The sequence below is a fragment of the Pistacia vera genome, unplaced genomic scaffold (genome assembly GCF_008641045.1).
Source record: "Pistacia vera cultivar Batoury unplaced genomic scaffold, PisVer_v2 Contig359, whole genome shotgun sequence".
In the NCBI taxonomy this organism is placed as follows: domain Eukaryota; kingdom Viridiplantae; phylum Streptophyta; class Magnoliopsida; order Sapindales; family Anacardiaceae; genus Pistacia; species Pistacia vera.
In genome coordinates, this window is record NW_022196178.1 from 577237 (window position 1) to 594417 (window position 17181).

The 17181-nt window shown below is 33.6% G+C and overlaps 1 protein-coding gene across 1 annotated transcript; it reads right to left on the reverse strand.

Annotated features, from left to right (window-relative positions):
* Positions 1 to 8834: 8834 nt before the first annotated feature.
* Positions 8835 to 15508, reverse strand: LOC116139781. Its single transcript, XM_031425438.1, has 9 exons — positions 15110 to 15508; positions 12891 to 13127; positions 12643 to 12745; positions 12387 to 12466; positions 12225 to 12302; positions 11728 to 11819; positions 9707 to 9818; positions 9311 to 9436; positions 8835 to 9215 (listed from the first exon to the last, which is right to left on the reverse strand). Exons 1-9 carry the CDS (start codon positions 15356 to 15358, stop codon positions 9099 to 9101), a joined length of 1194 nt encoding a protein of 397 aa, XP_031281298.1. The 5' UTR covers positions 15359 to 15508; the 3' UTR covers positions 8835 to 9098.
* Between the last annotated feature and the right edge of the window lie 1673 nt (positions 15509 to 17181).

Below are 17181 nucleotides of genomic sequence, written 5' to 3' on the forward strand. Positions count from 1 at the left end.
AAGGGGTATTGTTCTGGAGAGTTATTTAAACTCAATGTACTTAATGTTATTATGAATGAAAATGCATCTTCTTCTGCTTATGTTATTGATTCAATAGATTTATGGCATGGTAGATTAGGTCATGTGAATTATGGTTATTTGAAAAAGATGAAAGAACTTGGTTTATTATCAAATCTCAATATTTCAAATATTGATAAATGTGATGTGTGTGTGGAATCTAAATCCACAAAAAAGACTTGTAAACCAGTTCTAGAACGAGAAAATGAGTTTCTCAGTTTAATTCACAGTGATCTTGGAGATTTGAAACAAACCATGACCAGAGGAGGAAAAAAGTTTTACATAACTTTTATTGATGATAACTCTAGATATACTAGAGTATAGTTATTGAGAAGTAAAGATGAAGCGACTAAAATGTTCTTAACTTATAAAAAGGAAGTTGAAAATCAACTCAATAAGAAAATTAAAAGGTTAAGAATGGATAGAGGAGGTGAATATGAGTCAAATGACTTTGATTCCTTTTGTAGAGATCATGGTATTATACATGAGACTACACATCCTTATTCTCCACAGTCAAATAGAGTTGCTGAGAGGTGAAATAGAACTTTAAAAGAAATGGTGAATGTTATGTTGATTAGTTCTGGAGCACCTTTTAATTTGTGGGGGGAAGCAATGCTTTCAGCTTGTTACATACAAAACATAATTCCTTTTAAGAAAATAGGCAAAACACCATATGAACTCTGGAAAGGTCATATACCTAACCTAAAATATTTTAAAGCGTGGTGGTGTTTTGCTAAAGTCTTAATTCTTGAACCTAAAAGGAAAAGGTTAAGACCCAGGACTGTTGATTGTATGTTTATAGGTTATACTCAGAACAGTGCTGCTTATAGATTCATGGTAATAAAGCAAGAGGTTGGTTTATATGATGCAAACACAATCATTGAATCTAAAAACTTAGATTTCTTTGAGAATAAGAAAATCAATTGTGAAAAGGTTTTACCTCAAAATGAAACTTTGGAGAGTTCTCCTCAAAATGAAACTCTTCGGAATTCTTTGAAAGTTCAGAGTTAAAAATAAGGAGAAGTAAAAAAGTAAGAAAAGCCAAAAGTTTTGGTGGTGATTACTATGTCTTTCTTAGAAAGAATGATCCTCAGACTTATGAAGAAGCAATGACTTCTCGTGATGCATCCCTTTGGAAAGAGGCAATAAATAATGAAATTGAGTCCATTATGAGTAATCATACACGGGAAGTAGTTAATTTGCCTCTAGGAACNGAGAGGGGAAAATTCTTCTCAAACTTACTTTTGGGAAAACCCTCTCACTGAGTAATGTTTTACATGTTCCAAACATTCGATATAATCTTGTATCTGTTTATGTGTTGGGAAAAGCTAGAGTAAAAGTCTTCTTTGAGGGTGACAAAATTATAATGTCCAAGAATGGGGCCTTCGTTGGGAAGGGGTATTGTTCTGGAGAGTTATTTAAACTCAATGTACTTAATATTATTATGAATGAAAATGCATCTTCTTCTGCTTATGTTATTGATTCAATAGATTTATGGCACGGTAGATTAGGTCATGTGAATTATGGTTATTTGAAAAAAAATGAAAGAACTTGGTTTATTATCAAATCTCAATGTTTCAAATATTGATAAATGTGATGTGTGTGTGGAATCTAAATCCACAAAAAAGACTTGTAAACCAGTTCTAGAACGAGAAAATGAGTTTCTCAGAAATTCACAGTGATCTTGGAGATTTGAAACAAACCATGACCAGAGGAGGAAAAAAGTTTTACGTAACTTTTATTGATGATTACTCTAGATATACTAGAGTATAGTTATTGAGAAGTAAAGATGAAGCAACTAAAATGTTCTTAACTTATAAAAAGGAAGTTGAAAATCAACTCAATAAGAAAATTAAAAAGTTAAGAACGGATAGAGGAGGTGAATATGAGTCAAATGACTTTGATTCCTTTTGTAGAGATTATGGTATTATACATGAGACTACACCTCCTTATTCTCCACAGTCAAATGGAGTTGCTGAGAGGAGAAATAGAACTTTAAAAGAAATGGTGAATGCTATGTTGATTAGTTTTGGAGCACCTTTTAATTTGTGGGGGGAAGCAATGCTTTCAGCTTGTTACATACAAAACATAATTCCTTTTAAGAAAATAGGCAAAGCACCATATGAACTCTGGAAAGGTCATGTACCTAACCTAAAATATTTTAAAGTGTGGGTGTGTTTTGCTAAAGTCTTAATTCTTGAACCTAAAAGGAAAAGGTTAAGACCCAGGACTGTTGATTGTATGTTTATAGGTTATGCTCAGAACAGTGCTGCTTATAGATTCATGGTAATAAAGCAAGAGGTTGGTTTATATGATGCAAACACAATCATTGAATCTAAAAACGTAGATTTCTTTGAGAATAAGAAAATCAATTGTGAAAAGGCTTTACCTCAAAATGAAACTTTGGAGATTTCTCCTCAAAATGAAACTCTTCGGAATTCTTTGAAAGTTCAGAGTTAAAAATAAGGAGAAGTAAGAAAGTAAGAAAAGCCAAAAGTTTTGGTAGTGATTACTATGTCTTTCTTACAAAGAATGATCCTCAGACTTATGAAGAAGCAATGACTTCTCGTGATGCATCCCTTTGGAAAGAGGCAATAAATAATGAAATTGAGTCCATTATGAGTAATCATACACGGGAAGTAGTTAATGTGCTCTAGGAACAAAACCAATAGGGTGCAAATGGATATTAAAAAGAAATTAAAGACTGTGGATCAATTTAAATACAAGCAAGATTGGTTGCCAAAGGTTTACACAAAAGAAAGATATAGATTATTTTGACACTTTGCTCCTGTAACAAGAATAGCTCAATTAGAGTGTTAATTGTTTTAGCTGCAATTTACAAATTACATATACATCAAATGGATGTAAAGACAGCTTTTCTTTATGGAGACCTTGATGAAAAATTTATATGAAACAACCAAGGATTGTGTTATCCCAGGTACGAGCATAAGTGTGCAAACGGGTAAAGTCTCTTTATGGACTTAAACAGCACCAAAACAATGGCATGAGAGTTTGACCAAGTGTTAGTCTCAATGGTTATACAATTAATGATTCAGATAAATGTGTATTTCTAAATCTTTGAAGACAATACTTATGTGATAATATGTCTCTATGTTGATGACATGTTAATAGTTGGTGCTACTATTGATGTGATAATTAAGACTAAAGAGTTTCTTTCCTCAAATTTTGATATGAAAGATTGGGGGAGGCAAATGTTATTCTTGAGATTAAAATCATTAAGATAAATGATGGTCTTAAGTTATCACAACAACACTATGTTGAAATTTTCTTAAGAAAATTTGGTATTTAGACAGTAACCGTCTCAACTCCTTATGATGGAAATACTCAACTCAAGAAAAATACACAACACAGTGTGAGTCAAAATAGATATGCCCAAGTCATTGGTAGCCTTATGTACTTAATAATAGTTGAGGCCTAATATTTGCTTATGTTGTCACTAGATTGAGTGTATACTCATAATCCTGTAAGGTCATTGGATGCATTAGACAAAGTTGCTAGATATTTGAAAGCACCATTGATTATGGGCTAACGTTGGAAGTACACACCTATATTAGAAGGATATTCCGATGCCAATTGGTTCAGATTCAGATGAAAAAAAATCCACAAGTGGTTATCTCTTTACACTTGGTGGAGGTGCTGTGTCATGGAAGTCTTCCAAACAAACTTGCATAGCTCGGTCTACCATGGAGTCTGAGCTTATCGCCTTACAAAAGCATGTTCTGAGGCTAAGTGTTAAGGAATTTCTTAGCAGATCTTCCTATTGAAACTCACCCTCTTGTTTCAGTATCAACCATTGTGATTGTCAGGCCACAATAGTGAGGCAAAGAGCAAAATTTATAATGGGAAAAGCAGATATATCCGGATAAGACATACCATTATAAAGCAGCTGCTAGGAATCTGGGGTAGTGAGCCTAGATTTTGTGAAGTCAGAGTTAAATTTGGCCGATCCTGACTAAACCACTAAGTAGGAGGTTAGTGGAATACACTTCGAGGGGGATGGGTTATGCCTAAAGAATAAGGCAAGAGTGATGGTAACCCTAAACCTATGTGATTGGAAATCCTAAGAAGTAGGTTCATAAGGGTAATAACAAGTCACTTGTTGTCTTGATAAGTATTATCGAATTTTATCTATAGAAAGTCCTCCCTATGGCGAGATAATATTGATTGTAGTGAATAAGGTTGAGTAAAATTACTCTTAATGAAATCCATAGCCAACTTAAATAGTGTTGTGAAAAACTGCAATTCACACCTTATGGAGGTTCACCTATGTGAGTGTGGAATTAGGTCGATCCCTATGAAAGCTTAGGCAGGCATCTCTAGAGCACTCTTGAAATCCAGGCTAGCACAGGGTCATAAAGTGCTAAACCGTAGAACAGTATACAATGTAGAGAATTTGGTGTGAGGAACTAATCCTCTGAATTACATAAAGAAATTTTTGGTTCATAGAAACTTTGTTTCACCAAATTTTTGTAACTCACGTTTAGTTACTCAATGATTGGTTCATAGTCCGAAAGACACCAACTCATAAACATTAAATTCTATAATCAGTGGTGATTGGTTATTTTGAAATATGTGGGAGATTGTTATAAAAGCTGGGTTGTTATGATATTTCAAAATAACAATTTTTTAATTAAATTTTTGGACTATTATGATTTGAATGTAATTAAAATTTTGGACTGCTATGACTTGAATGCAATTACAATTTTTTTGATTACTTTACAATTCAAATCATGGTTGGGCAATTTCATTTTTTTTTAAAATTAAAAATGGCTGTTATAAAGGCTGGGCAGTTTCAAGCTTAATAATTAAAAAAATGGATATTACATGTAAGAGACAAGTACAAAAAGGGGTTTTTTATTCTCTTTTATGCAGAGACGATTTTCCTACTTGAGAGAATTCATTTTGCCTCTACATTTTTATAACTTCCAGCTCTCCTTCACCACTTCTATTTTATATTATACTGTTCTAAATCTCTCTTGGAGAGTGCACTCTAAAAAGAGATTCGTCATTATATCCTAGAGATTAGTCTGCTGTTGAGCCTTTTTGCACCACGAAGATTCTTCCAGTAGGGGCGGAATTCTGATCTTAAGGACAGTGCTTTTGCACGCCTTGACACTACTGTATCGTTACTGTTTTGCTGCTGGTTTCCTGCTATTCTCGATGTTGTCTTGCTGCTGTTTTCCTGCTATTCTCACTGCTGCCTTGCTGCTGTTTTTCTTGCTGTTCTCATTGTTGTTTTGCTGCTGTTCTTCTGCTGTTTTGTTGCTATTCTTCCACTGTTTTGCTACTGCTGTTTAGTTTCTTATTATTATTAAAATTTCAACACACACAAACTAGTCCGGATATACCGGTTACCAAAAAAAAAAAGAAAACATTAGGATAAATTATTATTTAAAATATACCTCCAAGAAAAAATTACCATTGACTGTTTATTTTCTAAAAATTAGTAGGTTCATGTAAAAAGGAAGAGGTAAAATGTAGAGTAGTCATTATCAAAGAAAAGGTCAAAAAAGAAATTATTGTAAAAACATTATTATGGGTTTGGCAATTGCTTTGCACGAAAGGGATGGGTCATGGCAGAAAGTAAATGTTAACATTTTCCTCTAGATTGTTCTTGAATAATTGGTTAAAAGGAAGGCTTGTTTATTATTTTGAAAGGAATGAAAATGGTGAATTGTACCATTGGGATTGGTGATGTCTTGGGTTGTCGGTGTTGAGAAAAATAAAAGTTTTAAGGGATTTTTCTATCAAACCCCACATGTTTGCCAATTCTTTGTCAGCCTAACCCCAATTTTGCCAATTTTTCCAGAGTTAGCTAAAAGATAGGTGAACTTGACATTTTCACTTATAAGGAAAGTTATGTTTGAAACTATCACTGGGTGACCTGATGGTAAAAGAGTAATGGGATCTAACATGGATTTCTGAGTTCGAGTCCCTCCAAGCACTAATAGGGATCATTCAGGGGATTTATCCAGCCGTTAACTTCAGTAAATTAGTTGATGTGCATACAAGCTGACCCAAACACCACTGGTCAACAAATAAAAAAAAAAATTATGTTTGACATTTCTTGTTTTCTATTATATTCTAGACTATTCAACTCCCCAACAACCCCAACCCCCGAACCCCCCCCCCCCCCCCCCCCCCCCCCCCCCCCCCCCCCCCCTCGCGCGGGGCTTCTTGCTCTCTTTTTTCCCTTTTCCCCCCTCTTTATCCTCCTTTCTCACCTCTGGTGTTGGCCTCAACAACATGCCCCAAAGACAAATAATGTCTCTATCAACTAACTAGAAGTTAGATTTGACCTTTATTAATGCTAATTCAACCTCTACTATTTTTCGAGAGGCCAAATCTAGCTTCGACTGAGCCGTGAGGCTAGATTTTGCCTCTCGATATCGATAGAGACTAGATTCAACCTCTCGACCTTGTAGAGCATTTAGCCTCAGGTGACCGCCAAGAAGCCTTATCTAATCTCAATATTTATTGTTGCAAGGCCTCAATAGCTTTTTGGGCTATCATTGGAAGGCTCCAACAACGCTGAAAAGTTGTTGGAGACGTTGACGATCAACAGTTTTTCCTTGGGGGTGCTCTATTATTAGGCAATGAGGGGTTCTAGAAATTTTATAGTGGGTTGAACAATGAGGGGTTCTTGTAATTTTATAGTAGGTTGAACAAGGCCAAAAAGACACTTTACATATTGAGCAATTTTTCTTAACAGAATTCAACAGAATGGGAGCTAAGGTTGCATTTCTCATATATGCTGAGGCTTACTACTTAATTGACAAACATACAGTTCATAAACCGTAAAATAGAATTTCAATTATATGAAAGGATAGGTGGGTGGGGGCAACCAACTTTCTTTTGTCTTGCTTATGAAATTATAAGCTTTTTGGCCGAACATCATTTGTTCACTCATCTATGTATTTTCTTTGTCTTGTCATTTGATATGAAAATGAAATCATCTTTTCTCTTTCCTTTGTGTTGTGACATCTGTCTTCATGCTTTATATTTGGGTTTCTACTAGTGGAGACATATAAATGCTAATAATGTTAACAAAAAAAAAAAAAAAAAAAGAAAAAAATAGTAAAATTTGAATGGCACACTTATAATGCATATTTTCAATTTATCACATTATACTATTATTAATTATTGATGTTGAATATTATTGATAAGAAATTTTGAAAATCATTATAAACATCCCTTATCATTTAAAAGATGTTAGTTTTATAAAAGGATTTCATTTTCTTTATGAGATTGTTTAGTATGAACTTATCAAATCCGTTCAGAAAGTATTAAATATTCCTATTGGGTTTGTTTGATAATTTTATAAGGGGTTGTTTGATCATTTTAAGGAGAGTTTTGATATTATTTAGAGATGTTTTTGATAATTATAGGGTGGTTTTTATTACTTTCTGAACAAAGTGAATGAGTTAATATTAAATCATCTCATAGGGATGAAAATAAATAAACATATTTTACAAAATTTATTGAAAGCATTTAAAATATAGAAAGTTGTTATCTATCTTTTAAGCTAAATAGGTTCATTTATAATTCAGGCAAATCTCATGAAATAGGTGAATTAAATTTTATAAAGATCTTATGGGATGAAAATTGCATTAGTTCACATTGCTTTATTTATTTATTTTGTGTGTGTGTGTGTGAAGACAATTTTGCTTTGTCTTGAAGACAAATTCATATGTATAACATCTCATCTACTTCATAAGCATTTTGAATTTCTACCATATATTCATATGGATAGCATTAATAGCATATAAATTATGTTGAGAGCATATTATAGGGATAGATATAGAATTTACGCTTCTTATTATCAAAGTTTTTGGAGATGAAAGTTTTTAATTTGAAATTTGTTATTCTGGTATCTAAGCTATGGGAGGAAATTAAATTCCAAAAATACAAAAAGATAAAAGGAGTTTATGGTAAAATATTAATTTATTTCTTTAAAAATCAAATACTTGTACTTAAGATATTTACTTAGATATATCTTATTATCCAAATAGATCTTTTTACTTGTGTTTTGAATGTTGATTGGATAAGAAACTGTTTTTGATACATAAATGGTAACAGATGAAATCAATTATGTTTTGTGGCAAAAATATGATTGAATATAAGAAGATAATTACAATATCATAATCAGGATGACAAAAATTTCATTGTCATTTATCTCAATATTGGTTGATTAAACAAAACCCCACTTAGTACTTACAATAGCTTTCAGAGTTTTGTATTTATTGGAGTAATTGAAGGTAGACTTTCGATGAAGCTAAATGTATTTAATAAATTTTAATTTGTAGAAATATGTAGCCTCATAAAAGCCATATTAAATTCTTCAAACAACAATTTTATAATTTCAAAAACTATTAAATCTTTCCTATAAGAGGATTTTATACTTGTATGGGTGTTTTGACAATCTTAATGGAGTTTTTTTGATGATCGCGAGGTGGTGTTTGATAATTTTCAAAAATCATGAGGACGCTTGAAAAAATATTAATCCTCAAGTTACCCAATTCACCATCAATTGATGAAGAAGCTCAAAGTCAGCAGCATGTAGCTCCTTCTTTGATATTGGTTTCCATCAGTGATTGTATTAATGGACAGATAAATATGGTGGGCATCAAATGGTGTCAAACTCAGCACGAATACGACAACAGCATGTCACGGCCATATCTTTTTCAAAAAAAAAAAAAAAAAAAATATCCCTCCAAAAATGATGGAATTTCCCAACCCCAATTAGGTCAAGAAACTTATCACCCAAAAAAAAGGATAGAATTAGGGAGGGGCTGGCATTGCCTTGTTTATTTTTTAATACAGAAGTTTCTATAGCTATAAAGCCTAAAATTATAAGTTATCAAATGACAAGAGAACCCACAACAAAAAAAGAAAGGAAAAAAAAGATTAGTGACTTCTCAAATGTCTAAGGTTACAGATTCTGGTAACTCACCTTACTTTATGCTTCTCAGGAAGGTAGGAAACCGATGCTCAACGATGCATTATGAGCAATCCAACTTTTATGTATGCAAGTTATGTACCGGACCCTTTTTAATTAGTTTCCAAAGGGCAGCCTTGGCTTCCTCCAATGTTTCAACTCTATGACCTTCTTCGAAAGACAACCTCTGTATATTGAACTGCCGAGATAGTGCAAAGCAAATTAAACCCAGCATGAAGACGTAAACAATGGCAAATTCTTAACAGTTGTCATATGAAATGTGATTATGAATACCTGTGCACCTTGACGGACACGAATATCAGTTCCTTTGCTGTCTATTGATATGAGGGCAGCATCATCTACCTCAGTCTCCATGGATAACAGCTCTCTGAGCGGCTTTGAGAATATTGCGTTGAGTTCCTGCAATAGAAGCAAACTTAAACCAAATCAATCCCAAAGCACAAAGTTTACAGTGTGAAATACTCTACAGCATCATCTCATATGGGCAAAAGGAGAACAAAGGGTAGCAGTATTCTCTAAATGATGCAGGAAGGACGAAATGTCCCTAGTTAGTAATGTTAGTTTTGATATTTGCTCGTCTCCATCAAGATTCCTACCTACTATACTACTGCATATTGATCATACTGAAATAAAACAGAACAGATTCAAGAAATAAGAGAAAGTATCCACCTTCAGATTTTGCTCGCCTCCATCAACAGCAATTTTATCAGGCTTGAGGGCTTCATATTCCTTGACATCGACCCAGGCAACAGTGCCAAAGCCTCCAATGAAGTATATGTCACTGAATTGTAAAACAAAATTATCTTCATCATGATACAAAGATTAACTTATAGCTGAGAACTCTCACAGAATGAACATAAAAAGTATGGACATGCAACCTCAAAAAAAAATAAATAAATAAATAAAAAAACCGAGTCATGAATTGTTCTGTCAAAAATATATCAAACTCAAACTCTCAGTTTAGGTAACATTTAAGCCCATTCCACCAACATCAATCATAGAAATGAGTAGACAGAGAAAATTTAACATCTATACAACTATATTTAAAAAATTAAAAGAGAAAGCACAAAAGTAGGGTTAGATTAGAGGCCAAAGCCAAAATAAATAAGGTAAAACTGTGAAAATATCCTAGTTAGTAAATACGGGTACGGCAAAAAATCGATACGGGAATTTTACGGGTATGATACGGCAAATGGTGAAAAATACGTTTGTAAAATTTCGGCCATAAAGTTCGGATACGAAAAAAATACGATACGAGTATATACAGGTTTAATACGACACATTGTCAATAATACGTTTTGAAAAATACGGCAATATCAATCCTAGTTTTAGCATTTTTCATGGGCCACTTGGTTAAAATCTATATAACATTTCAAATATACAGGTACGACAAAAAAAGGGTACGGGAATTTTACGGGTATGATACGGAAAATGATGAAAAATAAGTTTATAAAAATTCGGCAAAAATTCGGATACGAGAATAATTCGCGAATAGTACGGCTGGGCTTATAAAATACGGTTGTTCGCGAATTATACAGGTGGGCGTATAATTCGCGAACTTACTAACTAGGGAAAATATTCAAATTTAATTCCTATAGACCATAAACAGTTTAGACTTCTGTGTCTAGAATGATACATAACATTTATATGAAATTACAAGATAGTTCTTTGTCACAATAATGTTATTTTTTCCTTTTTTTGGCAAGGAAACAAGAAGAACTGTATTAAGATAGACCAACAATGGACAAGCGAACCAGAAAGGTTTAGCTTTCCTATAGAACTTAGAGAGATCAGCCACTAAACAAAACTACTGTATCAAACTAAGTCCTACAATAGACCCCAATAAACACAACAAAAAACATCTCAGCTATATCATTGAAGCTTCCCAATTATGATGATTAAAGCATAGGACCTAAACTCTGAAGAACCATAAGTACATAAAGACCCCCAAAACTTCACACTTCTAACCTTGATATAGCTACCATGTATGCTTCACAAGCACCAAAACCTTTCTTTAACCCTATAACTAAATTATTAATTTCTATTGGCATCGACAACCAAGCAACTGAAAGTAGCTAGATTCCTAAAGCCATATGAGACCAATTGGCTTGCAAAGTGCACTTTATCCATCTAATTAGTAGATTGCTCTGACTGAACCCCAAGGGGTTGGCCTGACAATCAAGAAGGTTTGCTCCCTTCATTGACTTCCTAGGTTCAAACCACCTCGAAGCCACCTACCACATTTGTGACTTACCTTAGAACATTGGGCTTGTAGGGTGTTTAATTGGCCCCAAAAATTAGTTGAGGTGCGTATAAATCAGTCCGAACACCCCGGTCATTAAAAAAAAAAAAAAAAAAAAGTTCTGACTGTTACTCACAAAAAGAGCTTATAAAGGCTCAGCAAAGTATGATATAAATTTGATAATGAACAAAATACTAGAAATTCCAAGCAAAATTATCCACCCAATTTGATACCTAGAGATGATAAATATATCCACAGCAAAATCTATAAGATGAATCTGAACTCAATAATCCAAGTGAGAAAAGTTCCAAGCAAGAAATATCATATGCAACACGAAGGGGTAAAATTTAGCACAAGAACTAGTCTAAATAGAAAATAGACCTGAATAATCAAAAAACTAAATCATGATAAGAGAGTCCAAAAATAAATAAATGAACAGAAAACAGACCTTATGTTTTGCATCCGAAAGTAGTAGAAATTCCCCCACTGTTGGGAAGGCCCTTGTTGATGTTTTGAGATGTATTGTTTATGGGCCCACTCCTGACAACACAAGAAGACACTAAAATTATAAATTATAAACTATAAATACTAGCACCGATACCAGTCTTGAAGAAAGTTTAGTACATCTGCTGTGTCCAACAGGAATTAGTACTTAAAAGTTTTTCCAAAAGAAATGGAAAGGGGCACAAAGAAGATGATACAAACAACATTAACAACCAAATTAAAGAAACTCTGTGATGATGTGAACAAAAACAATAATGTCAACTAGATCCTATTTACAGAGGAATCCCTTCTAGGCACACTGAAATTTCATTCAATGCTTGTGTTTAAGCATTAAGTCTATACCCCTAGAAAGAAAGAAAGAAAGAATTTCCATCTTCATAAGGCATACCCATACATTCATTTTAAAATAATCAAAGAAATAGGAAAGGGAGAGGCAAAAACCTGTTGATGCTCTGGAAGTGGGAAGACATCTCCAAATATTGTTACTCTGGCATTTGATAAGCCACTCCAACCCGGTATCTATTAAATCTAACAGTCACTAAAATCCATAAATCGAACACTAGAGCAGATATTCCAACCAAGTAGATAGATCAAATAACTAACCTGCACAACAAGTGTGCACCTGGGGTCAGCTAACAAATTCCGTGTATGGATGGCCAGTGGTGAAAATGAAAATATTGGATCTGCAAATAAAAACGTAGTACATATGACAATATATCATATCAGGCATGTAGAAGGACACAGTAAAATCTACGGTCAAATGCTTAAGTAGCAGCACAATATGAAAAGTTAAGGGTTAAAAATCAACCAATATAACAAAATTTCAATAAATATTCTTATAGAAAATCCAATGACTTACGCCCACTAGAATCAGGTGCAAAATCTACAAGGGACCCAAATGGATAACCTTCTCGCCTGTGGTGCATCCGAGACATTACAGTGCAAAGATGAGCAAATCTGGCCTTAAATGAGAAAGCAAGACAGATTTAAAATTTTATTCAATAAATGAAAATACAAAGACAATACACAGAAGTCATTACTCATCAAATACACCAAAGGCAGCTCCTTCAAAAAGTAATACCAAACGCATTCCAGATGTTGACATACCTGCTCCATCAGATTGCGAACTGCTAAGGCTGGTCGAGGTAAACCATGAGCTGAGGTTGCACTCTGCACTCCACCAGATATTGGGGTTCTAAAAAGTCCAGCTCTTGTTCCCCCACCAGTTCCTGTTCCTGTTCCACTTCCACTTCCACTTCCACGAGGTGGAGACAGAAGAGGGGCCTCCAACTTTATTATTTTATCTGCATCCTTTTCATTACTTTGAACATGATCTGAATTACCCTTCAAAAAATGAGAGAGGCCATCACTACTAAGCCAGAGTAGCCATCTGATACAGTAATTAATTGTCTATATCACAGGAAAGAAAATGTCGCAGATATTACATAGCCACACAACAGATCAAGAACCTCACCATGTATGCAACACATACACCCTCCAAAATCTCTTGCATTTTTTGAGAAAAAGAGAAATTTCAGAATGTCAAAAATTGTGCAATCTAAAACTTAAAGTTTCCTCAAATACTCTCCAAGATTCACAAATGATAAAAGCATAGGAGGGATAGATTAAAAAGTTTATGGTAAGACTTTTTCCTCAGTATCTCTAATGGTACCATACAATCTTAAATTCTATGTGGATCTTTATCTACAAAATAAGCTTTTAGATAAGTAGTAAATAACATAATATCATAGCCAGCTGGACCAAGAAGTTTTTCATTTGAATCCCCTTATTGTATAAATTAAATCATAATAAATTATGTTTGTGGTTCTGGTCGTGTTTGGTGCACGTGAGGGAGCATATTGTAGCTTATGTACTATTGTTGGGGCCTTTTCTATCAACTTGAGCTTTTAGGTCAAGTGATAACTACAAATTTATAAGAATATGCAAAAAGAACATCAAGAAGTATAGTGAATGAATTATCCACTGAAATGATTTTCTCACAAAGTTCTAATTCAGGTTTAGAATACTATAAAATTGTGCTAAGTGGTATAAAAAGAACATAGCTATCCACCACCGAAAACATAGACACATGCCCAACAGGCAATAAAAGCGATTAAGTTGCTACATATCACCGATATTTAGAGCATAAAATCAAATAAAAATAAATTATTTGATACAGTGAAGACATTTTCAAACAGAACTTCTTGTCATAGAAATATATCACTTCATGAAAGAAGCAGAAGCAAGAATCTGGAAAAAGAGGACTTGATTGCTAGGTCGAACTAAAAGCAGTCAGGCAGACCAAAGTGGATGGTAATAACAAGGCACCAGATGGAAGTGGGAAACAGCAGCAGCTAAAATTATCAATCAATTCATCATCAATGTAGTAATTTAGATATAATAGAACTGTCTCCCCACTATAGAATAGATGCATGCATTGTCTCACACATAATTCTACATCAGAGGGCATACTTTTAAATCAAGAGGTTCATGTCTAATCTGGAGTGACTGAAGTCAACCAAGTAAATACTATCTTGCAAAAGAACAAGCTTAATAATGTAGTTGCAACCATTAACAATTATCAAAATCTACATCGAAAATGATTAGAAACCAACCGGAAGAAAAATTCAGGCACATTTTAATCAGCATTCTCAACAGGTAATTTGAGAGTAAGTGATTTCAAATAAAAGCATTTTCTGGCAAAAAACCTATTAAGTACTTCTCTTATTGAAAAAAAAAATATGCATTATTAAAAAGCACCATGTAGATTCTGGTTCTTCTTAATAGTTGAAACCATGTTATAGAGCTTGTTCGTTGCAAGATAGGATTGCCTCTTTATGATACCCAACAAATTTCAGGCTATTTAAGTTGCATGCAAGATAGGATTGCCTCTTTATGATACCTATAGAGTACCTTTTCTTATCAAACATATGTATTTTTAAGGAATGCCTAATAAATTGCTTCACAACAAAGCATTTAACTGATTTGTCTACCCAAAAGGACTCCATCCAAAAAGTAAAAAATTAATTCAAAACGCATTTAATAACTATTGGAGCCCTTTTAGTGGTATCAAAAGCACTCCCAATTCCCAAAGACACTCTAACTCCTTTTTCTAGCCATCAAAAAAACAAACTTTAAACTTCTTCAGCTCTAATGTTAAGAATACGACAAACATGCAACTGATCATTAACACAAAACTGAAACATTAATCTATATCTCAGAGTCAAATCAATGAAAAAACAATACTTTGTTTTTTATACTACTCTTATCGAAAATTCACTGATAATTAGAAAAAAAGGAAAAGAAAAAAAAGAATAGTAAAGCACCTGAGGTAAAGAGAGGCTATCGCCAGAAACTAGGCCAAACCCTTTATTCAAAGGTTTCTCATCTTCACTTTCACTGGAAACTTGACGCGCCAAGGCATGAATACGGAGCCCAACACCGCCAAAATTAGAGCTACTGTCAGAGAATTTAAGAGACCCAATTCGCTTATTGGATGTTAAGTTGAAGGAATAAGTGGAAGAAGAAGAAGAAGGTAAAGGAGTGTTGAGGAGTGAAGTGGAAAGCGACTCCATTGAAAGAAGAGGGATTGTTGATTATTGTTTAATGGATTTTATTTATAGGGTTTTTGTTTGTGAGGTTTTGCTTTTGTTTTTTATTTTTTAATTCTGTTCAGGGTTTTTGCCTTTTTGAGGTTTTTATGTTCGAGAAGAAAGAAGAGTTTCTGTTTAATTTGTTATTTCCTTCTTTGTATTTTATTTTAGGGTTAATTTTCTCTGTCTTCAAGGATTTAATAGATTACTCAATACACCTCATTTGGGAGTGACATTTACAAAGGTGCGAGATTCTGCTTAATTTTTGCTTATTCAAGGATTTTAATAAATAACTAAGTACACCTCACCTGGGAGTTTTGCAGAAGTGCTCATTATATCAAGACAGTTCTAACTTGAGATCTACCATATATATATATATATAATTCTCTAATAAGGAATCAATTATGATGCATATATTATAGTTAATTTTTTATTCTTTTAAGGGTGGTTTTATAGTTTTAGAAATTGTTAGTGTACTTGAGTTTAACAATTCTTCAAGGGTGGATGAAATAAACTTTTTAATTTAAGAATAATTCCATCTCCGAGATTAGGTTAAAATAAAGAGACTTTGTTATTTTTATAATTTTGAGATACGAAAATCATCTAAAATTTCTTGTAAAGTATCATATTATTTTACCAACCATGTTTCGAAAATGCTAATTATATATTTTTTTACTATATTATTAAATAAACCATTAATTTGTATTTAAGATATTAACATTAATAATGTTAAAGTTATAGTTGTTAGTTGTTAGTTGTTTTTAATAATTCCTATTGTTTAGGGATTTTGTTTCTTATTTGACTGTTGCTAAAGTGAATCCCATGAGTCTAGAACTGTTAGAGGTGGGATAGCTTTCTCGCATATTTTTGATTAATTTGTTTTTGTATGGCTTTATAAGCTAAGTCTTTTCTTTGAATAACACAAAAACATTCTCTCAATTATCTCCTGTAATAGTTAAAGCTCTGTTTTTGACAATTGGTATCAGAGTCTTTGATCTTTAGAGGCCTGAGTAGTCAGGAAGCAGCAGTCTTCTTATTTGCAGCAGCAAGATCAAATGGCGTCAGAGAACAGCAGCTTTGTGCAACTAGCCATTCCTCGCTTTGATGGTTACTACGATCATTAGAGCATGCTGATGGAAAACTTTATGAGATCCAAAGAGTATGAGGTCTTATTGAGAATGGCATTATTGAACTAGCAGAAGGGGTAACCTTGACTGATGCACAGTTGAAGGTTTTAGAAGAACACAAATTGAAAGACTTGAAGACAAAGAACTACTTGTTTTAGGTAATAGATCGTGCCATCCTGGAAACTATTCTTCAAATGAATACTGCGAAACAAATTTGGGACTCTCTAAAGAAGAAATACCAAGGCACAGCAAGGGTGAAACGTGCTCAACTCCAAGTTCTTCAAAAAGAATTTGAAAATCTCCACATGAAAAAAGGGGAGTCAGTAAATGATTATTGTGCAAGAGTACTCTCAATTGCCAACCAGAAGTGATTTCATGGTGAGACAATAGCAGATGTTGATGTAATTGAGAAAATGCTTCGCTCAAAGACTCCAAAATTCAACTATATGGTGTGCTCCCATTGAAGAATCTCATGATGTTGACAGTATTACTCTCAATGAGTTGCAGAGTTCTTTGTTGGTACATGAACAAAGGATGACCAGGCATGTTGTAGAAGAGCAAGCCTTGACAGTCACTACTCTTGGAGAAACTTTCTTAGAGTGGGGTAGAGGATGCGAAGGATTTCGAGGATATGATAGAGTAAGAGGACGTTAGTCTTCATACTATCAAGGGCAATCC

What these genes read in the sequence shown, in the direction of transcription:
- LOC116139781 (XM_031425438.1), bottom strand. Translation starts at nt 15,358, where the DNA reads ATGGAGTCGCTTTCCACTTCACTCCTCAACACTCCTTTACCTTCTTCT. An exon ending in TTCGCAATCTGATGGAGCAG is followed by an intron (nt 12,746 to 12,890) that starts GTATGTCAACAT and finishes TTCTCATTTAAG; the next exon opens with GCCAGATTTGCTCATCTTTG. An exon ending in GAGGCGAGCAAAATCTGAAG is followed by an intron (nt 9,437 to 9,706) that starts GTGGATACTTTC and finishes CTTCTATTGCAG; the next exon opens with GAACTCAACGCAATATTCTC.